General features: G+C 39.3%; 1 protein-coding gene across 1 annotated transcript; it reads right to left on the bottom strand.

The window, feature by feature from the left end:
- Positions 1–391: 391 nt before the first annotated feature.
- STEAP2 (STEAP family member 2, metalloreductase) lies at positions 392–21,106 on the bottom strand. The gene is made up of 6 exons (XM_004676668.2): positions 20,985–21,106; positions 8,389–8,512; positions 7,612–8,136; positions 6,608–7,135; positions 3,849–4,013; positions 392–944 (listed from the first exon to the last, which is right to left on the bottom strand). Exons 3-6 carry the CDS (start codon positions 8,101–8,103, stop codon positions 657–659), a joined length of 1,473 nt encoding a protein of 490 aa, XP_004676725.1. The 5' UTR covers positions 8,104–8,136; positions 8,389–8,512; positions 20,985–21,106; the 3' UTR covers positions 392–656.
- Between the last annotated feature and the right edge of the window lie 3,374 nt (positions 21,107–24,480).

The following is a 24,480-nucleotide window of genomic DNA, read 5'->3' as shown; positions in this document are numbered from 1 at the left end:
GCAATGAAACTGTCTGTAATAAGAACAAAATCTTTCACAATTATTATTAGTATATATATATTTTAAACATAATTTCAGGTTAAATTTTTTGTTTTAATTTGCTGTTATTCATATTCATTTGCATTGGTGCATACAATTCAAAGTCTATCTTATGAGAAAAACAGGAATGTGTGTCCTTAGATGCTAATGTAATGTATTCCTTCTTAAAAGTAATTTATAATTATACATTTCTACTTCTTACACTGGATAATTAAAACCATTATTTAAGCTTCAGAAAAAAAACCCACATCCATCAAATTATGTTAAAACTTAAAATTTTGCCGATTTGTTACTTTTTTAATATATCGCATCTATATTATTAATTATAGATCTTTTTACCTGATTATGGAATGTAGTTTGTTAAAATAATAATCATGTTACAGTTGTCCAAAACAAAATATACCTAAATTTCAATATGTTGACTACAAAAAGTCATATTCGCAAAGTGACGTTGGTGAAAATTAATCTGGAGAAAATTCCACCGCTAATGCAGTAGGGATCTCATTGAACAGGCTTCAGCCCACAGCAACAGTGTACTTGGAAATGAACACAGAGGAAGTCCTAAAAATAATGGCACGAGGAGAACGTCATATGGCCTCAGTGAGCACCGTTTAATATCACATTACTGTAACCCTCTCTGGTGAGAGATGAGGGGCTGCACCTCCGACACCTTCTTCTGGGAACTGGCTCTTTTCCCAGCCTTTTTTAATTCTCTTTAGCTTTCGGCTTATACATGGAAGGAGTAAAATAACCTTACCCAGAATTACAATTGAGGGCAAAACAAGAGCAAGAACAAAGTTAGGTGGTGTATAAAATCTGTAGTATTCTTCTTCAAAGGCTCGTTTCCATCCATAAATTAAAACATGGAAAGTACTTATGAGTAAAGCGACATAGCCAAGTGTGGACTTGGGGCAGGAGCGAAAGAAAAAGAAATAAAGGATAAGAAATAAATTACTCAAATCCATACATAACCCATCCAGCTATACCATGTTTACATTTTGATGACATTATTTTATCTTATGGATCTGCTCTTTGTTTCTACTGAATTAAACACTTTACATATTTTAATAATATATATTTATATGCACATTTTACTTTTTACATATTAGTTTAATATACTTCACATATAGTTTAATATTCTGATTGATTCGTTTCACATCAAGAACTTTTTCCTCAAGGGATTGAAAAAATGGCTTTATTTCTTTATAAAAGTTATCCACCTTTCCACCAACTGTGTGCATTAAAACAATGTGTATACACATATTCAAAATATACATGTACATACAAGCACACAGACATGTACTTACACACCTGCATATATAATAAAATTAAACACTGAAAAGCATTCTCATGGATGTATAAATATACATATATATTAGTTGCAGATAAATATAAAGAACCTATAGTGTTAACATAAGCAGCATGTGGCTTTATTGGCAATATTAAATGACTTTATGAAGAGTACTTCAATAAAGCACTTTACAGGTTAATATCTAGAAGGTCAGCATTTCAGTTTCCCTAAATAATCATGTTCAATTGCTTACTTTAAGAAATGGTTTTTGGGGCCTCCCCAGTGGCACAAAGATTTACTTCACAGCTTTTTGAAGCTACCTAAACTCATAACAACGTGATGATCCCTGACCAGGGAGCTACCCACATGGCGCTGCAGAACTGCTCCCCTCAGCAGTGTACTTGGTCGATCTGCCTCTTCTGCTCCCCACTCTGTCTCTGGTGAACCCTCTCACTCCCCACACCTCTGGCCTGTACCCAAGTTCTTGTATGCACAAATAAATAAATCTTTAAAAAAGAAAAAAAAAAAAGGTCTATGCCAGAAACAATAAGTATTGGCAAGGATGTAGAGAAAAAGGAACCCTTGTATACCATTGCTGTCAATGTAGACTGGTCCACGAATGTAGACTGGTCCTTAAGGAAAATATGCATGGAGGTTTTGCAAAACATTAAAAATAAATTTACCATATGATCCAGCAATTCCACTCCTAAGTACCTGAAGAATGCAAAAACACTAACTGAAGGACATTTGCACTCCTATGTTCACTATAGCACTACAGTTAACAACAGTGAAGCTATAGAAACAACCTAAATGCCCAAAGACAGCTTACTGGATTAAAATGAGTTATGAACTACACAATGAACTACTATTTAGCCATTAAAAAAAAACAAGGTGAAATTTTGCCATTTTCAACAATGTGGTGGGACTGGAGAGGATTATGCCAAGTGAAATAAAATGGAAGAGAAATAGCAGATAGTTTCACTTTATATGGAATGTAGAGAAAGAAAATAAAGGGTCAAGCAAACCACAAACAAACTCTGGAAAACTGATTATAGATTATAAAATTGTGGCTACCCAAAAGGGCAGCAGAAGGTGAGAGTAAGGGGGGAAAGGGCCCACTGGACCATGGTATTTGCATGTTCCTCAGTGGTGGGTGTGAGGAAATAACATACATCTGAAGAGGTGTGAACTACACCTCTGAATCATATACTGTGTTGTAAACCAATGGTACTGTAATTAAAAAAATAAAATGTTCTAGGTTACATAAAGCATAGTATTACATCAGCATGTATAATTTCAAACTTCACTGGGAGAGGATCAACTCTCTAGCAGAAAATTGTCTGTTGGCAATTACTCATCTAAATATTTAATGATAAATTTCAACCATCCAGCACCTTATACCAGAAAGCCTTCTATTTCTTTCCAGGTGTGATTAACTAGCAGTTGAAAAATATCCATATCACCTCTCCTTCAAAAGGGAAAAATGAATTTAGGTATGAGATACGTATCTAACTTGAATGAAATTTTTTTTCTGACAGTTTAAAAAGAAAGCTCAAATATTTAGTTAAAAAAAACCCCTACAAAATCCAATGTACCACCAAAAAAAGGCTCATTCAGATATTATAAGCTATTTGGATACAACTCACATTGATTTTTTGACACTGTTGATAGGGTCTAAGTTTGGGTTATACAGTTTTAACATATGCAAATTTATTATGTATCTTTTACTGAAGAACTTGGGTGTTTAAAGAACACAATACTGGTTTAAAACCCCTTTGTAAATATAGATACATATATAACTAATCCATACACAGTGAGATTCATATGGCTGGTTGCTTGTCATAATTCATTACTCTAATTACTTGGTGTGTGTTATGAATGTGTACGTAGTACATGCATACATATAGGATGATTTCCCCACTTGAATTCAAATTAATAAGATATCTCTGAACTCAAAATATAAAGTAATTCTTCACTCATCTGGCTATAAGTTTATTTTTGGCATTAAATTTGATCTGAACTCATTTATCCCCTACTTTAATTTTATACTTAAAAAATATATACTTATTTATTTATGCATAAAGAGCTGGGGTACAGGCCAGAGGTGCAGAGGTGGTGAGAGGATTCATCCGAGTCATAGTAGGGAGCAGAACAGGCAAATCACCTCCGGGGCTGGGATCAAACTCCCACTGAGGCAGCTGCGGCTAGCGCTAGCTTGCAGTGCTGTGTCCTAACCCTTTGTCCCACCAGGGAGGGCCTCATTTTACTCTTTTAAAAATAACCTTTGTTCTTATAATTCAGCAAGCATTGCTATCACAGCCTTTCAGTAGACTACATCCTGGATTGGTCTTTACTTAACTAAACCAGAATGGTCCTAAACTGGATTCCAGTAATATGTGTTCCCCAAGCTAGATGCATAAATGCAGCTCCCAAAAGCTTTCCTTTTATAAGGAGCATATTTAATATTCAATTTAAATTCTTTGCTACCTAATTCCTCACTAAATAAAACCCCACATACCTGAATAAAACTGAATTCTCTCCAGTTTAAAGCATTGCTCACTGAAGGGATGGAAGTGACTGCCAGGAGAGAAAGTAAACCAAGGCTCATTATGCCAAAGGAGATGTACATTTCAATTCTCCAAACTTCTTCCTCATTCCAAGAGTTTTCAATGTTTGCATGCACCTAAGAAGAAAGAAAATGTAAATTTCCTTTATTCAATAAATATGTAACTGATTCAGCACAGAGTTCACTTGGCTTAAGAATACATCATATCTGAACATAATTGAATCATATCATTTCAAATTTGCAGCTGTTACGGAGAGCCTATTACTGGATGATATTGTTGCAAGTATGGGGGAAAGGGAAAAGAGAGGTAAGCAAAAAAGACTAAAATTCTGTCCTTTGCATGTATGCGTGAAAAGTGTAGTAAACATACGACATCCATGAGGTTACAGGGATTCCCAAGGCCATGAAATACCCAGTGGTTGATTCCAGGGTAACACAAAAGAAACACTGGCTGTTAGATTTAAGTTTTGAGGTTCTTTTGAAAACTGATTTAACCATAGCTGAATATTTAGGATACATCTGACTTTAGCTTAACTTAGAATCCAGATAAGGAATCTCTAAACTACTTCAGTAATTTCCTCTCACATAAAGAATATTTATGTTTAATTGGCTTTCTTCTTTCTATTCCCTAGGAAGCTGGGGACTTCCCTGAAGATAAGCCCTAAGGTACTCAAATATTTATACACTTAAAACTGCTTTATTAATGTATTTTTTACTAACTGTTCAATTGCCTATTCCTCTATAATATATAATATTTTTCCAAGTGTCTTTACCTAATGTTGATAATGTATGTATAATAAGTCAGACTAGATTAACTAAATGTGTTATATTCTGCAGAGGTAGTATTTCTAGAATTGTCTATTTTCGTGCAAACAATATAATTTAGAATACAACTCAAGGGTTTGATGCTGTAGGCTGAAGCTTTAATTTAAATATCGCTGTGCAGCAGGACTCTCCCGTCTTTCCTGCCGCTTCTCTTAGCAGTATTTCAATAAATTCACCTGTTCCGATCTCTAAATAAATAAATATCCATGGAAAAACAGATTTTAACTTAATACAGTTTAACTCTCTTAAGTTGCAGTTAACCAAATACTTGAAATTAAAAAAAAAAAGCTACCTCTTAGCCATTAGCTTCCTGGAGCAAACATAACAATAACCTAAAAAGCCAAAAACTCCACTGTAGAAAAAGGTTCTTATCTTGTTTGTTGTCAGAGATATTAGAATAATATCTTGTTATTCTTGTTTGTTGTATACAGAGATATTAGAATAAAAGGATACCCTCTCCCCCATATCTATATAACCTGGATCTACCTGACCTCCTATTTAATTCATTCATTCCACAAGTATGTCTGTGACACTACTTTGTGCCAGGCACTGTTTTAGGCATTAAACATGTATCAGTAAACAAGAGAAATGCCTCTAATAGTCCTCTCATGAATTTACTTTCTGCTCAAGGAAAGTACCAAGAGTGTTAGAAGATGGTAAAGGCTACTGAAAAATGCAAAGTAGGTGGGGGTAAGTAACAGGGGTTGAGTCAAAATCAGGTAGCAGAACTTAAAAGGATGTCCACTGCAAGCTTCATTGACATGGTGAGATCAAAGCAAATCAGCTGAAGGAGGTATCAAATCACATGAAGCAGAAATGGTGTTTGCAGAAAAGAGAATGGTTTAAATAAAGAACATCAACCTAGTAAATTTTTCTCAAAACATTTTGGGTTGGGCCCTCCCTGGTGGCGCAGCGGGTTAAAGCACAGCATTAAGAAACTAAAGCCACTTCAGCATGAGTTCGATCCCCGCCCTGGAGGTGATCCACATGGCACAGCAGACCTCTCCTGACTCGCCCGCTGCTCCCTCAGCAATATACTTTGTCGATCTGCCTGTTCTGCTCCCCACTCTGTCTCTGGTGAAGCCTCTCACAGCCCCTGCATCTCTGGCCTATAGTTCTGTATGCATAAATAAATAAATCTTAAAAAAATATATTTTAGGTTTTACTGTTGAAACAAAAGTAGTAGGAGCTACATAAGACCATTATGCCTTGGTTCCTTACAAAATGCAAAAGCATCACACATTTGTTTTGGCACAATGTTCTCTGCTCCAATGAAATACAATGTTAAATAACATCAACAAAACCTCTCACATTTGCTGGGTGGGAATTACTAAAGAAAACCAGAGTCTACTTCATCATCAAGCACCCTCCATGAATGAAGCTTTCTCAGATCTTCTTGAAGAGCAAAGTGCTAGGACAATTTCACTTAAGGAACTAGTCTCTTTCCTGTTCTTTGGTGACAAACATCTTTTAAGTGTCTTCTAATCTTGACTTCCCATTCTGTTTTGTATTTTAATTGTATATGATTACTGAGAGTTGCCTTATTTCAGAGAACATGGACAATTTAAAAAATTAAAATAATTGTTTGTTTAATGATGAAAGCAATCATTGCCTGCTGTGTAATGCAATTGTAACTTTAAGGGGAAAACCCCCAGCCCTTTACTTCTCTCTTCTTACCTTGCAAAGCAGGGGTGGTAGCAGCTTTTACCTTAAATGATTTTGAATTAGCCATAGGTAGAAACATTGTTTAAGGAATAATTCTTTCCTCTATCTAAATATGGCAAAATGTTGACTATGTAAAATTTTACATTACTTTGAACCTTAAAGTTTACAAATTATAATAGTAAAGTATATTATGAGCACCAGGTAAATAATATGTTCCATACCTGCTGGTAAGCCATGTTGAGAAATAGGTATCTCTCTGACCTTCTCATTGGCAAGCAGAGACTGTAGGCAACATGGACCGAAGCAAAGAAAAAACTTAGCAATCCGAGTTGTTTTCTACACTGTAACCAGGTTTCCAACCACGGTGGGAATCTCCTATATTTGGTGCCGTAATAAAGCTGATAAGCAGCTGCCAGGAGACCAGCAAGGTATACCAGAGATAGCAAAGTAATGGCAACTATGGGCAAGGTTTTATTCACAATCTCTATAGGGATCTTGTAAAAGTCACTCTGCTGGTTTCTAGCATATGGATGTATCACATCTCTGACAAAAGAATAAAGAAAGAAAAACGTGGCCAGGCTTATGGCTACCACCACTGGCCCTCTCCAGAGAGTAAATAGTCGCAGGGGTAAATTTTCAATCTCTCTGGCTGACGATAATGATCCCAAGTCAACAGGAATGAAGTTTAATTGTCGGGCAAGTTCAATAACCTGTTGTCGAGCGTGAATATTGTTGCTGCATATATAAACCTGCAGGGTGAAAAAGAATCATCATTACTATTAATGTTATAAAAATGGCAAGGATTATAGGCTCCATCTCATCATTCATATCTTCCTGAGGATCATACCAAAAAGTATTTCACATAAAAATGGTATACTGGGTTACCAAGTAGCTGCAAAGATGGAAGAGAGAGGAACAAAGGAAAGGAGGGAAGAAGGAAGGAGTGTTAGGAAAGAAAAGGGGAATCAAGGAAATGTTTGCTATTGTTTCTATTGTTGAAAAGCAAGGAGAGACTCAACTTGGTGAGTATATTCATCAGTCAACCTTGCCTTTTTTGGAAACAGTAATATGCCATTACGAGATCAATAAGTGAATCTTCAGGTGCTCATACATATCAAATGATAATCACTGAAGAGTGTCAGAATTTGGTTTGATACATGTGATATTTGTTTAAATGTTTAAAAATAAAACACCAAATAAGTAAATACAATTTCAAAATACATACCTGACGGCTGGCATCCTTAGGTCCTAACTGAAGTGCCCAAGCTGAGACTACATTAAATCCTTTGACAATCAAGGAATCCGGGAATAATGAAGCCAAATATTCGGCATTAGATTCTGGGTATTGGTTTATTCTCATGTTATTGCTCACATCAATCAGAATTTTACCCACAAGCAGATGTCTTAGATCCCAAAGGGAGGTGTAATGTTCTCTGTGTATAGCAACAAATATTATATTTGTTTTTGTTAGAGCATCTTCATGATGGGTGACATCTACCACATGAGGAAAAAATTCAGATGCAAACTTAGGATTTCTGCTTCCTATGACCACATGATAGCCACATCTAATAAGTCGAATGGTGAGGGATTTAGCAAAATCTCCACTTCCAATTACACCTACAGTGACCTTCCTTGCATCTTTGATACCATTTATTCCATTGGGCAGAAAAGTTTCACTCAGGCTCTTAGGGCTTCCCATCATAGAGATTGATTCCATGATTCAATCTGTTCCAAGACCACCAGGAATATCCTAAGGGAGAGAAAATCAAACACTGATTAATTACATGTATAACACCAAACATGAATACACTTTAAGGTGTTAAATATCCTGTTCCTGTATCTACAGGCAAAATATGTTGGCAAGATATATATATATATATCCTAAATCATAGCATTGCAAAACTTGTCGGCTATAAAAGGATCTCTAAATAGTAAAATAAACTGTCACAAAGTTGATGTGCTAAAGTGGGACTTCTCAAATTTTAATGTGCATATGAATTACCTGAGAATCTTGTTAAAACACAGATTCTGCTTCAATACGTCTAGAGTGGAGCCCAAGGTTACGCATTTCTAATAAGGCGAAACCAATGCTGGCGGACTGTGGCCCTGTCTTGAGCAGTATGATGCTAGAACATAAAGAAATTGAAGATTTTATTCAGAGCACTTATTTTGAAATTGCAGTTCTAAACAAGTGTGACTACCCAGCTTCTCAGCAGATGATAGGCAGTATCAGAAATGCTGCTAGAGGAAGGAAGAGAAAGTCCGCGATGTGATAGAGACAAAGACAAAAAAACATACAGCCAAAAACTACATCCTGACTGTCTAAGGTCCTGGGAGGCTTGAGACTATAATCTAGCCTGCACACTTCTGTAGCTAGTACATGGCTTTATTATTAAACTAGAATAAGATAAATCAGCTATTAAAAAAGGAACCCAGCCATTTATGTAATATTTTAAGGAAAAAGACATCAAAATATAACAATGGTTTAATTAACTACCATAGACAGCCGTCATTCACTCGGTATCTTAAAAATCACCAATGATAAAGTAATATTTATGACTTTAAATGACACACTTATAAAATCTTTCCCTCCATTTTATTTGTAGGCTGCACACATGTGATGAATTATTCTCCCAGAAGTAAAATTTGTCAGATTCATTTTTATTTAGCTTAATATTAATATTAATGAATTAATATATCTATCAGATAGCTACTAATATCACTGTGCCCATTTCACAGATGAGGAGACAGACATTTGGCAGACAACTAATTTGTCTAAGGTCATAAGAAAGTGGGAGAGATAGGGTTAGGATCCAAACAGACCACATAAGCAAAAAAAATTCTATCTATCTATCTATCTATCTATCTATCTATCTATCTATCTATCTATCTATCTATCTATCTATCTATCCACCTATCTATCATCTGTCCATCTGTCTGTCTGTCTTTCTATTTGTCTATCTCTCCATATACCTATCTAACTACCTACCTACTCATCTAAATAGATAGATACAAAATAAGAAATTTAAGGGTCAACTGATTGAATTAGCTACTACTAGTTATAAAAATTATCTGAGGGTGACAAGGGTTACCACACTCACACACAGGAACCGAAGAGTCTTATGTCCTTGTCCCAAGTTATTGTAATTAGAGATTGCAGCATCTCCCCAAATACAAGAATTGCAAAAATCCTTGAATCATGATCAAGCCTTTTCAAACTAAAAACAAGTAAAATGGTTATCTACTTATTTTACAAAACAAGTTCAAACTCTTCCTGCGAATCAAAATGTGAACAGACCTGGGGCCTCCCTGGTGGTACAGGGGTTAAGTCTCAGCACTATGAAGCTATCAACAGTCACTGCAGCACCAAGTCAATCCCCAGCCAGAAAGCCAACCCTCATGGCACAGTTGACCCCATCCTGTCTTGCCTGCTGCTCCCCTCAGATGTCAGTGGACCTGTCTGTTTTGCTCCCCACTGTCTCTGATGAATCCTCTCAGCAACACACCTCTGGCCTACACCCAGTTCTTGTATGCATACAAATCTTAAAATATATATATTAGGACCCAATAATATATTAGGGCCCACTGATAGGCCCGTCATTATACCATGCAATTTATACAAATTAATGGGTGGTTCTGCTCTAACAGGTTAGGACCTTGATCACATTATATTTCTAATGGCAAGTTCTAACCAAACCCTTTAATAGTATGACTGTGGCTACAAATAGAAGTTGGCCTAATAAATGAGACTCTTCATTATATCTTTAAGGAATGTAAAGGTATTCATGAGAGAGGAAAAACTGTAAATGGATCTGAGAAATGGACAATGTATGTAATTTTCAAAGCATGTAATAGTAGCAAACACTTGTGTGCTACTTCATAGTTCACAATATTTTCCTTTTATTAGCTCATTTGATTCTCAAATGTTTATGGAGTACATATTATATCCATCTATGAACCAAGAAACACAGGCTCTGAGAACATTAACAGTTCTGTTTGCTGGCATCTGAACAGTGCAGTTGTGACAAAATCAGGATTCACACACCAATCAACTGACTGCTCATTCTAAAATCATAAACATTATATAAGAACTCTTAAGGAACTCTTTGGATTTCCAAATGGTCTTCAAGACTATATTCTCTAACAGCAACACTAACTTTAAATAATAAAAATATAGACCTCAGTTGATATTGCTTAAAATATATCAAAGTCATAAGCTGCAAAACAGATAATATTAAAACAACTCCAATTTTTGGATCAAACCCATTCGGTGACCTAATCTTATTAAAATTACAAAAGAAAACACGTATGGATGGTATGTAACTCTTAAAGAAACCATTTGTCTTCTGAAGACACTGTGGACACCATGGCTATATGTGTGTGTGTGGAGGGGATGTGTGTGAGCACTGATTTATGAAGGGAGGAAAGAAAAGCAGGTTAAGAAATATGTTTGTCTTTCCTGGGGCTCACCTGAATAAAGATCTAAGAGCAACATCTCCCCACAAGGTAATGACAACTGTCTGGCACTGGGGCACTGGGAGACATCGTAACAACCAATTTATAATTTACTAAGCTACCTTTCAGATCACTTGGTTAACAGCTAAACTGAAATTAACACTTGTGATTGTCATAAAAAATGGTATTATAAAAAGTGAACAATTCCAGTAGCTGAAGGCTTACTATTTAACAAAATAACCCTCGAAACACCTTACATTTCACATTTCCATTGATGAGAAATTACGCAGCTGTAATCTAAAGGCAGATCTATTGTGCTGTGAGCCAGCATGAATTTATCCAGGCCACTGTGTGCTCTTCATGAGAGATAAAGGACAAGAAAAGCATGATGCTTACACTCAAGGAATTTATAATAGTTAGGAAGAGACATATTGTACTTAGAATAAAAAAAAAGGGGGGAAAAACCCTCACATCAGCATTTAAGCACTAAACTGTATGATCAGAGCATAGTTACTCTACAAAATCAGGGAAAGGAATTTCACATAGTGTTCCCTTACCTCAAGTCATTCTCGCTATAGGTAGACAGGTAGCTAGACAAGTGGATGGATAAAATCGTACTTACAATGTAATTGCTAAACTACACATAAGTTCTTCAAACCAAGCTGAACACAGTGCGATGCACATTTAGTCTAATCCTTAAAACTATAAGGGCCTCCCTAAGTGGCACAAGGGTTAAGCACATCACTATGAAGTTATCCACAGTCACTGTAGCTTTATCCTGGCCAGGGAGGTGACTCACATGGACCAGGAGACCACTCCTGTCTTGCTTGCCACTCCCCTCAGCAGTGTATTTCAGCAGTTCTGTTTCTCACTCTGGTGAATCTGCTGTACCCTCACACCTCTGGCCTGTACCCCAGTTCTTGTATAGAAAAATAAATCTTCAAAAATTAAATTTGGCTTTCTGTTTTGTTACCTTAAAAGTGCTAGGGTAGTAGTTCCCAAATATGAAATTATCACTGGTTTAGAACAATCAGAAAGTATATGCAAACAATAAAGATTTTTTTCATAAAATCATTCAATTTAAAGAATTGTCCCTTACTCTGAGTATGTTTTTCCTACCTTTGAGAACTGAAATGTCCTTTTCTATAAAATGATACTGAGGACCCTCCCAGGTGGCGCAGTGGGTTAAAGCACTAACAAGCTAAAGCTACTTCAGCATGAGTTCGATCCCTGCATATCCCAGAGGAGATCCACATGGTGAGGCAGACCTCTCCTGACCCGCCACCTGCTCCCCTCAGTAGTGTACTTTGTCAGTTGGCCTGTTCTGATCCCCACTCTGTCTCTGGTGAATCCTCTCACTACCCCTGCACCTCTGGCCTGTACTCTAGTTCTGTATGCATAAATAAATAAATCTTTAAGAAAAGAAAAAGGATACTGATAATAGCAGTTTACTTGGCAGGCCCAGATAGACCCCCTGGCTCCTTTCATATTCTACTGTTCAGTATAACCTTGCAAGTCTGGAGACCAGCTGTAGAGCAGCCGTTAGGAGGCTCTTCATAGGAAAGTGTTCCTTACACCTTACAGGTATTGGGGTGTTAGAAAGAAAACCTTTCTGAAAGGGGAGAAAAGGACCAGAGCCAGCTCCATGAGATTGGAGATATTTGCTTATTATTCAGATGAATACAATCTGGAAATGAAATATCTAATATCCCAATCTAATTTTCTGTACTAAAAGGCAATTTTTACTATCATGAGCTTTGGGCCACACACAACAACCTCTGAATTTTCTGAGTACTTAAATACACAAATAAAGCCCAACTTTATATCTTTGACAATAATGAATTTCTTCAGCAAAGAGGTGAGGTGTTTTATTTTGTTTTTGAATACTTTTTTTTTCAAAGAAGTATTTAAAAGATCCTTATAAAACCCCAGAAGCAAAGCTGCTTGAAAATTCTGCTTGAAAAATAAGAATGATTTCCTAAAGCAGGGGTGGTCCAAAGTGGGGGGTAGGGGTGTGGAGAGGTGGGGTGTGCAGGGAGTATTAGCATCACCTGGGAACTGGCTGGAACTGTAAATTCTCAGGTCCTACCTCAGATCCTGTAAATCAGTAATCTTGGTGCTGGAGCCCAGCAGAGGGCATTTTTACAAGTTCTCAGGCAATTCTGATGCAGGTTGTATGCAACACAGTTAAGCACTGTTTGCTATTTCAACATTAAAATCTACTTAAGTCAGATTAGTAAATTCTTTCCTTCAGCTGAAATGCTTGGGAAATAGGTATGCATCCTATCTGAAAATTATTTTCCAAAAATTATGAAATACTCAGATCTGAGTGTCTTTTTAAAAGGTTTTTATTTTTATTTATTTATACATACAAGAACTGGGGTATAGGCCAGCAAGATGGAGGCGGGGGAGGTGGGAAATAAGAGGATTCACCAGAGACAGAGTGGGGAACTGAACAGGTGGATCTACTGAAATACACTGCTGAAGGGAGCAGCGGGTGAGACTGGAGAGGTCTACCACACCATATGGGTTAGCGCCCTGCAGCAGTCTCTGGTGCTGGTGATAGTTTGATAGTGTTGAAACTTTAATCCCCGAGCCACCAGGGAGGCCCCTGTAGATGGTACTGTTACATATGGATGCCTATATATACTGCTGGGAAATATGTCGGGACCGGCCTGGCCACAGGCTGTCAGAGGGCAAGGCAGGCAGGGCCTTAAGGTGGGAAGGTGGCATCTAGCAGAGATTCCAAGAAGGGGATAAGGGAAGCGATGCGAAGAAGACACGGGAGTGTCAGAGTTGGGTGCAAATCTCCTCATCTTTTTAGCAGGTCTTTATTTATACTGTTTAGCAAGTAGTTAGTTACAATAATGTGTAAGGTAAGTTAATAAGATATCAGCATAAAAGTTCTAAAGGAAGAGGGGAACCGTGCATCCTCTTCCTGACACTTTATGGCACACTATACTATACATCTTTGTGATAACTTTCATGTATACGGATGTTTAACTATGACTTCAAAGGATAAGGGGTCTGGGAAAGGATGAGCTATTAGCAAAGGATTTAGGGGTCCTAGGGAAGGAATAAATTGTGTTAGCAGAGTCATCAGTGATTGTCTAAAGAAAAGCTAATGACTAACTTAAGGCTAGCAGAGAGTAGCTAGTGTTTGTTTTAGGAAAAGGTTAATTAAGACTAGCAGAGAGTAGTTAGAGATTGTTTAAGAAAAGGGTAAATTAAGAGGAAGTCACATAGTCATGCATTAAGCAAAACCTGTGTCAATAATGTTAAGAAATTGTCTGTGAGTCCTTGTGCCCTGGGCGTTTTATCAGAGGTTTGCTATTTGTTTCAAAAGACCAAGGAGCTTCCCAGGAGTCTTGATGCTCTGAGGAGTGGGGTGGGGGGGAGGGGGGTCTTATCTCTCCTGGACCTTGCCTTTTGTCTCTGGACACAAAGGGAATTTCCTGCCCTGGGGCAGCTCATACTTTGCCCCAGTCAGGTGGCCACTTTATGAAGCTAAGACAATCCTGTTGCAAACTGATGGTTGCTCAGAATATTTTTGATATTATGATTACACAAAAAAGGGAGGTAGTGATATAAGTTAGCAATGGAAATTCTGATTTTTCAGAGCTTTTCCCTTCCATCCGGAATTTGATGGTCGACAGAAGTTGCATAGTGTGGGTCACAAATACAAATTTATCTCTGTTGTAGTAATTCACTTGTAAAGAAGCAATCTGTGAAAGACTGTTATTCCAGCCTCTATACAAACCCATCTCCAGAATTCCAATGCTATACCAGAATTCCAATGCCATACCAAGTCAACAGGTTACAAATGCACCCACCAATGCCTCTACTGGATGCTGTGAACTCTAGGATCATTAGTGGCTGACATCAATTAGAAATCAGGTCACAACCAAAGATCATAATGCTGTCATTCACCCAGCCATTCACCAAGCTGGTACGTCATTGAGCCCTATCTACCAAACATTCAGCCAGGGGCTGACATTGCTGACACAAAACAGGCACTGGTTTTCTAGCTAGCCAATCAATATGATTATTAGTGTAATACATAAAAGCAACTAAAATAAGAAAAGCTCTATGGAGCTATAATTTATTTAACATAAAATTTACATACTTTAAGTGGGCAAATTAAGTATTTTCATAGCTGTAAAAACTTACAGCTATGCAACTACCACTACAATCCAATTTTAGAACATCTTCATTATCAGTTACTGTTGAAACTCAATTTTTAACAAAACTAGGCAAGAGTAAACACATCTTTAAATCCTATCTTCCTCCTAATGGACTATGGCTGAGGATTTCTGGAGCTTTAGTAGTGAGTGTCATGGGATAATATTTGCAGAGATGTGAACCTAGCCACATAAAACATTCATTTGTTGTAAGTCAACATTACCTTAATGGTAATAAACATAATTTAGACAATCCTGTCTGCCTCAGTAGTTCAAAAGCTCCACCAATTTTCAAGCACAGAGGAGGGTGAGCTGAGTTTTACAGCCTGAGCTCACTGCTGCAAGTAACTGGATCCTGCTTGGGTCAGTCAGTGACAGGTAAGTCAGTGACACACAGAACTGCAGTCTCTCTGCAATTGCAGACTCTTCCCACAAGGGTCTGGAAAACTCACTAAAGCAGTGTTCTGAATATCAGCAAAACACTGGAATGAACTGAGCTTTAAACAATGATACCAAGTCACCCTCACTCTTCTACCTGGTTTTTATTTAACTGGTTGGGGTCAGTCACCCTTACCCATTTAATTGGTTGGGGTCAGTCTAGGAATAAGGATTTTATTTATTTTTTTTTTTTGAGAATACTGCATATGTAGCCAAGATCAAAAACAGCTTAACTGAAAGATTCAGGATTCCACCTAATATTTATTTTGGCATTTGGAGGTAGCAGATGTGATATTTTATTCCTCAAATATGCTCATTTTCAGATCGTGGGCTGTAATAATGAAAAATAACACTAGTGAGAAAATAACAATTGCCCTTGAATGCCAGAAGCTTAAACATTTGCAGACAGTTGTTCTCTTTCCCACAGAGGCAGGAGTACCATCAGATGATCCACTCACTCTTTTGCATTTCCTCTTCATTTCAGGGATGGGCAGTGTCATTCCTCAAGATGTGTCAGCCCACCACACAGCACACTTTGCTTCTGTTCTTTCACAACATTCAAAATTTATAATGTCTGTATGGCAGACTCTCTCCTTTCTGTTTTACAAGGGCTCCTCTCTTCAATTCTCCAGGCATCACAGGTCCTGCTGACCCAAGCAGGAGTTTCCAAGGGAACTGACTTGCTCGAGAAGAGTGCCAGTCAAACTCTACGCATACAAGAGCATCCTGTTAAAACGTACATGCTGATTTTCTACATCTGGAAGGAGAGTGAGAATCTGAATTTCTGCCTACTTCCAGGGGGATGCCCAGGGTCCTAGTTCATGGACTAAATTTGACTAACAAGGTCCTAGTTTCTCTCTAGCTTTTTCTCTTGATGTTAATCAAATGTAATTTCTAGAAAGTGTTGTTCATGTGGTGTTGAGAGAGAACAGGCCTACGTTTCTGAAATTGCCTTATTTCTGGAGTCTCTGGTTCCTTTGGCAGATGGAAAATAAAGGTTGTACGTTATTCCTGATGACCTCTCCAAAACAAAAATTATTCCCCCCACACCCCAAGTCTTGAAGGTATGTAATAGTGGTATTATCACTACTTTACATTGAACACTGGGACACTTCACAGTCTAAAAGTGTGATTTAAGTAGCATTTGAAATGTCAGAGTCACACTTTTCATGAGGGGGATTTTGACTTGATATATGCATTTAATATTTGAAGTACACTTCGAAGAGAAGAGTTCGAATATACACAGCTTTTCAGCTACTGTGTTTTTTTAATTAAAAGAAAGAAAGAAAGAAAGAACCTCCCACGGGGATTATAGCTGAGATGAAAAAAGGTGCAAAATGATATAAAAATAAACTACTCTATATTTTTTTTAAATTTTAAAAAAAGAACCTAATTTGTTTTGTATATAAACATACAAGGCACTAATTACTGGATAATAATAAATCTGCTAGGGCTATTCTCCAGGATCTTGATGACATTGAAAACTTGCTGTGGACATGGTATCAAGAAATGTCAGTTTTCAGGACTCTGAGGTGGGGTAGGTGAATTTTTAACTTTGCAAGGCCATATCCAAACCTTTCTTCTTCATTTTTGAAAAAACCTTGCTCCCTTGAAGCTCATGATAACTGTAACACTCTCTCCATCTTCACTGCCATCGTCGACTAGTTTCTTTACTATTACTGGAGACTTTGATCCCAAGTACACACAGCTTTCTTTCTATCCTAATAGCTGTCATCCTTTTGCAATACTTTATCACTTGGTCTCATGACCTCTTGCTTCCTTTACCCCATCTTAATCAGTCACTTCCTGACATCTCTAAACCTCCCAAATTTCTAATAACCAAGGTCAAGTATTTACACTGATAATTCTAGACAGCAGAAGAAATCTGATTCATTGACCCCACTTACTTCTCACTCTCCATCAACTTCCTTCCCATTTCTCTTTATCCGGCAGATATCACAGTGCATGTATTTAAAAAGATCTTCATTCTTGATAGGGCCTAAATGTTTGTGTCTCCGACTCCCCAAATCCGTATGTTAAAATCTTAGCCCCCAATATCAAGTATTAAGAGATGTGGTATTTGGGAGGTGATTAGGTCATGAGGGAGAAACTCCCACAAGTGGGGTAAGAACCCTTATAAAATGACCTCAGAGAATTTTCTCCTCTCACACGACGCTGAGGACACAGGGAAAAACCAGTTTTCTATGAACAGAAGTAGGTCCCCCTCAGGTACACCTTGATTTTAGACTTCCCAGCCTCCAAAGCTATGAGAAATAGATGTGGTTTAAACCCAGGCAGTCTATGGTGTCCTGTTATAATGGCATGAACAGACTAAGTCAACTCACTTGCTACCTATCACATTCATCTGGCAAAATTTCAGTTCTGAGAGAAGATGACCACCAATTTTCACTGATCTGTATCCAAGTTAGTGAAGTTTGCTGAAGAAAAATCAGACAACAAAGCTCATTAGTGTTATCTTAACCCTAATTTCACCCATCAAGGTGGACGGTCTATCTATTTTTGTCCTGGAGACCAACCTTTCTCTCGTCAGATCTCCTCAGAATCATCTTAAACTTAACAGGTTCAAAACAGAACTCTTTTTTTCACCCAATCCTATTCTCACCTCAGTAAATGGTACCATTTGCCCTCCAGTTGCTCAAAGTCAGGAATCTGGGAGTCATTCTCCAATTCTTGTTTCCCCTTACCTTTGCCATAATATACAGCACCAATTCTTATTCTTCAAAATATTTCTTAAATCTTTCTTCATTGGCATCAGCCTAATTCAGGTCTGCATCATCTTTCATCTGAGCTCTGCACACATTTTCCAACAGGTCTCTCTCCTTTCTTGTTTGTTCCTTCCCAAACTATTTTCCACATGGCACAGAAGGTCTTACTGAAACATGAATCTGATGATGTCTCCTTCCTCTTTAAAACCAAAAGCTTCCTGGACCCTCCATGGTGGCAGACCTCTCATGACCCACCTGCTGATCCCTCAGAAGGGTACTTCGACAATCTGCCTGTTCTGCTCTCCATTCTATCTCTGGTGAATCCTCTACCACCCCTGCACCTCTGGCCTGTACCCAGTTCTGTATGCATAAATAAATAAATATTAAAAACAACAACCAAAAGCTTCCCCTAGCATTCAGAACTGCAGCCACTTTCCTAACCCTGTCTTAAAAGGTCCAGACTACACTAGCTGGCCCCTGCTTCTGGCTCCAACCTTATCCTACTTTCTGGTTTCTACTCCTAAGGGTCCAGCCACAGTCTCCTTTTTAAGGAAGTAGAAAAGACTTTCCTATCTTGGGACCTTTGCACATGCTATTATGTTTCATCAGGAGAAAGATATAAGTTTCCTTTATAATTGCTCTTTAACTCATTACTACTTTCTCTACCTCACAATAAGCCAAGTGAGGGCAGTACTTATGTTTTACAGCCTCCACAATGCTGGCACATAGTAAATAAAATAAGATAGCAAATAATCATTGTTATTGAGTGCATCAAAATGTTAGAATCAGGGCCCCCCTTGGTGGCGCAGTGGGTTAAAGCACAACACTAAGAAGCTAAAGCCACTTCAGCATGAGTTCGATCCCCACCCCGGAGGTTATCCACATGGCACGGCAGACCTCTCCTGACTCCCCCGCTGCTCTCCTCAGCAGTGTACTTTGTTGCTCTGCCTGTTTTGCTCCCCACTGTCTCTGGTGAATCCTCTCACGGCCCCTGCACTTCTCTCTGGCCTGTACCCCAGTTCTGTATGTATAAGTAAATAAACAAATCTTTAAAGAAAAATGTTAAAATCGAAAGAGAAGAAATAAATCTGTAGGTTAAATTCCCTCTTCCTTCAACTTTTTTTTTTGCTGACAAAACCCAATGGGTGCAAAGGAGTATATCAATATCATTGTTATGTCAATGTCATAGTTATTAGCTGATGTTCTGGCTTCCTGAAGCTGCAGTGCTAGTCCTTCAAACCTTTGGCATACCCTCTAACTTTTTAAACTCATTTATGATTCTTTGTTTACACATTTGTTGTCTTCATCTGTGCTACATTTTCAGCATTAAAATAAAATTAAGGTCGGGCCCTCCCTGGTGGCCCAGCAGGTTAAAGAACTGCACTAAGAAGCTTAAGCCACTTCCTCATGAGTTCGATTCCGGCCTGCCCCAGAGGTGACCACATGGCGTGGCAGACCTCTCCTGACCCACCCGCTGCTCCCCTCAGCAGTGTGCTTCGTGGATCTGCCTGTTCTGCTCCTGGTGAATCCTCTCATCCTCCGCATCTCTGGCCTGTACCCCAGTTCTGTATAAATAAATAAATCTTTTAAAAAATATATATATAATTAAGGTCATTCATTACAAATAGAATTTCCACATCACCAGTACAGTAAAAAGTGACTCTCTTGGATGAAAAATTCATTTCTACACTATTAGTTCAATTCATAATTATTAATACTGTCTCATTTCCACCTCTAAAAAATTTAGCTAAGAAAAAGGGACTGTAGACATTTCAATTATGTTTCCAAATATCATGCAAAATGTCTAGGATGAGTATTTTTCTTTTGTAATAATAGCTCTTAAACTTTGAATACCAAAGAGAGAAGCAGAGTGAAGGAAATGGCCTTAGCAAAAGAAAAAAACAGATCTACACCCCAAAGAAATAACAATGTCGGAGAAAGTGTGTGAGGAGGCTTGGGGAGAGAACAGTGAAGCTGTTAATAGGACCAGGATCTGGTCAGGCAAGAGGGTAGGGATAGGAACAGGAGTTTGATTCTATTTCTCCAAATTTCACCTATAATGATGAGTGATAATTAGCCATGGCCTGGAATAAGTTTTTCCACCTAAAAAAACGATCTGCCCGAGGAGCAAAAAATGACACCATTCCTTCTCCAAGGGGTGGGGGATAAATGAAATCTCTCGACAAAAATTCTCTTTATCTCTCTGCTCTATTTTAAGAGCAAGATTTTTAGGGCATAATTTTCAACAAGTTTTGGCTGAGGCTGAACACAGGGCTTAAGGATAATTTAGGGCATTCAAAGAAGAGACAAATTACTTCCTTAATTCATAATGGCCTAAACACACGACGGTCACTAAGAGGGTAATAAACCAAATGACCATCAGGCATACTTTCCTGTTCGCAAAGCAGCGCTACGAGATCTCCCACAAAAGGCGCCGCAGGGACCCAAAGTGCTAGACGTCTCTCAAGGAGATTAAGGTAACCCGACCGTCCTCTTGCAGGGCGCATCCTACCTGGGACGAAGTCGAGATCTCCTGGCCTCCTTTCCCCTGGGCCCATCTCGGGACTCTGTGTAAGCTCGGGGCAGCCCAAGAAGCATTGAGGGCGGAATCGGTGGTACTGACACCCTTTCCACTCCCCACCTCTGGAAGCCAGGAATCGGGAGCCCAGCGAGCTCAGTGCGGACGTCCGCAGAGGGCGCGGGAGCCCGGGAGGATGGATGCCGCGCGCGGCGTGGCTGCATCTTGACCAGCAACTCCGGCGCCGCTACCTGGTTTCCGCTCCCCCCGACCCACTCACCTCCGCGCCCTCCGCGCCGGGCAGGGGCGAGCCTGGCAGCTCAGCGGACTCCGCGCCGACTCCCCAGGGGCGCGCCCGGGCGCCAAGGCCTAGGGATTGCGCCTCCGACCGGCGGCTGCAGGGTGGCTGCCGCGGCGGTCGCGCTCCGGCTGCTTCCCCGCCTCCCGGAGCTGGAGCGCGTAGGGCCGGGAGGAGGAGGAGGAGGGAGCGCGGGGGCCGGCCTCGCAGTGACGCGCCGCCCGGGCAGAGCGCGCGAGGGCGCCGGGCGTGCTTGGTCTGGAGCCTAGCCGAGAGCTCTCGGGTTCTGGGAGGTCAGCAGCCGGCGAGGGGACAGCCGGGAGGATGGGGGAGCGCCGAGAGGCGTGAGCCCTGCAGTCGGGAGCACCCGCTGCCTGGCCCTGCAGTTTTGAGCGCCTTCCCCACCCCACCCCCGCCCCAACCCCTGGCTACTGGGGGCAGTTGAGTGTCCGCCCCCGTCCCGCGGCGACCCCTCCCACCCCCTGCAGAGTTGCCCCAGGATTCCTTTTGAAACAGCTCTGGAAAAATGCAGCCCGCTGTTCTACTCCACTGCTTTGGTGCAGTGTGGTCGCTTTTCCACTCCAGACTTTGCTTTTTAGAACACCGCCCCCTCCCCTTCACTCTTTCCCACTCTCAGTTCCTGAGTCTCCAAGAAACTGCGCTTTTTTTCTTCTGTACGTTTTCTTTTTCTCACCTCTACCCAGCCAAATCATCTTTTGGCTGGACTGTGTCCTTGGATATACTGTTCGAAAATACCCTTGGACACCCGCCCCACCCCATCGGTAAGAGGCCCCCCCAACCCTCGCGGCTTTCACAGCTGTCGCCTTTGATCCTCACTCAAGGTGGTACTGTGGAAGCCCTGTTTTGAGAAAAAGAGGGTTAGGCCCTGAGCTAGACAGACCTGTGTTCTTGGGGGAACCACTGAAAGTCCCAGGGTCACAAAGGCCTTGAGTATTAAGAGGCTCTCTGGGATGGAAGGGGACCTTTGTCTCTAAGATCCCCTAAATGTTCTCCCAGAAGATTACTAAGTGGTCAGGTATCCTTTTCATTAGTGTTGAAGAAGCAAGTGAGTTTTATTCTCAGATATAAAATACATTTACTGAAAATCCTCAAATCTGGAGAAAAATTTTCATATGTTAATAAATTTCTAATTCAGCACATGAAGCTTAAAAATCACCTCATTAGGGCCCTCTCTGCTGGTGCAGCGGGTTTAAAGCACAACACTAAGAAGCTAAAGCCATTTGAGCATGAGTCCGATCCCCAGCCCAGAGGTGTTCCACATGGCCCAGCAGACCTCTCCTGACCCACCCGCTGATCCCTTGAGCAGTGTACTTCATCAGTCAGCCTGTTTTGCTCCCCACTCTGTCTCTGGTGAATCCTCTCACCACACGTGCACCTCTGGCCTGTACCCTAGTTCTTTATGCATAAAGAAATAAATCTTTTAAAAAATTTCCTCATTAATTATTATTTCATTAATTTATTTTTAACTGAAAACATTATCTGGTGGTTTATTAACCAGGGAAAAAAATCAAGAAGAGGGGTCTTTAGATAGATCATTGGACACTGCCCTTGTCCCTCCCCTCTTAGTCCAGACTCAGAGTAACCTTTGCAAATTATTTGGAAGTACATCGTTTGTTTGACTTGACATGTACCCCATGCCCCCACAGAATATTATTAAGGTTTACACTTTAGGTATAAGCTAAGCTTTTAGTGATATGTCATAGTACGGAAACATTTCATAAGTGGTGAGAGAAAATCCATTATGGTAACTGGAAAAAAGTAATTTTTATGAAATAGTTTTTATTATTTCATGGTATACTACTGCTCTCTAATGATGAAGTTAACCTTTTCCAGGGGACAAGTGGATGATATCTATGAATAGTAGCAACTAACATAAAATATGTGGCTTTAAAAAAATAATACAAATTTCACAAAAGGTTACTAAGTTTCCAAATTATTCTAAAATTATAAATTATTATAAAACATGTAGATAAGCCTTATATTTTTAAAAACCAAAATTTAAAAAAGAAATTATTTATTCATGCAGAACAGGCAGATGGACGAAATACACTGCTGAGGGGAGTGGCAGGAAAGGTCTGCCAAGCCATGTGGGTCACCTCTGGGACCAGGGATCGAACTCGCACTTAAGTGGCTGCAGCCAGCTTGCAGTGCTGTATTCTAACCCATTGCGCCACCAAAAAAAACCAAATATTTTTAAATAACGATTCAACATGATTTTGGCTATCCCCTCAGAAAAGAAATGTGCTAAATCACTTATTCTAAAAGAGAATCAGTAAGTCAATAATGTGCAGTTTCCAGAAGTATTGTTTTTCATACTTGAACTACTAAAAGAAAGCAAATGTCCTTAATGGAAAATCTTGTGTCACTAAAAGTGTTCTAAAAAAGATGTGAGTGTTGATGCAGCAACAAATGATTCCTTTAAACTCATTCCATGATAATTGTGATTTTTACTATTGTTTTTCAGTTGGGGTTCAAAGTATAAAAACATTTCGCAAGATTTTCCAGGTCATGACGTGCTCTCTGAGAAATCTCTTCAGTTCCCTGAAGTAGTAATTGATTCCACTGAAGCACAGCAATAATTTATTAAATGGATCTCTAGTGGCCTCAAGGTGTTAACATCATTTTTTCTTTGAAATTATTATACAATTGAATAACTAGGGTGGTAGTTCCCAAAGTGTGTAACTTTAATTTCAAATCTCTCCAGATGCTCCCTCTAGTAATTCATTCACCATAAAAGAACTTATTGAGCTTCTGTGCTATTCCCTGCCATATATGGAAATAATGATGAAAAACAGATAAACTTACCTGATAGAATTTATAGTTTGATGGGGAAGAAAAATTAGTAAACAAGTGGAAATAAGATTTATACAATTTGTTTACACAAGTAGAATAAGTGAAAATCATGATGCAAATTTAAAAAAAAACACTGAGATAAATAACAATATTTTCATTTCATTTCATTTTCATTTCACAGTGCAAATTCATTAAGTAAAGTCTCCCAGAATGTCTACAGTTTAAACATTTGCTAAATCTGTGCCCAACAAATTCCCAATTTGTGGTAAGCACTGAAACTTCATTTGTGAGCAATACTTATTAACATAATAAAACAAATTTTTAAAGATTTACTTATTTATGCATAGAAGAGCTGGGGTGTAAGCCAGAGGTGGGGAGGGGGAGAGAGGATCCATCAGAGACAGAGTGGGGAGCAGAAAAGGCAGACTGACAAATACACTAATAGGGGAGCAGCAGTCAAGACAGGAGAGGTCTGCTGTGCCCTGTGGGTCAGCTCTCTGTCGGACACTAGCTCCAACTATTGAGGTGTCTGGAGGCAGGACAGGCAGGACCCTAAGGTGGGAAGGCCTGGGTGAGTAGAGATTCCTAAAAAAGGGGAAAAGGGAGAAAAAAGGGGAAAGGGGAGCGAGGAAGACACGGGAGTCAGAGTTGAGTGCAAGTCTTC

Source organism: Condylura cristata, unplaced genomic scaffold (assembly GCF_000260355.1).
Source record: "Condylura cristata isolate star-nosed mole 26May11 unplaced genomic scaffold, ConCri1.0 scaffold00005, whole genome shotgun sequence".
In the NCBI taxonomy this organism is placed as follows: Eukaryota; Metazoa; Chordata; class Mammalia; order Eulipotyphla; family Talpidae; genus Condylura; species Condylura cristata.
The sequence above is the reverse complement of the archived record's forward strand: the minus strand, read 5'-3'. Positions and strand labels throughout refer to the sequence as shown.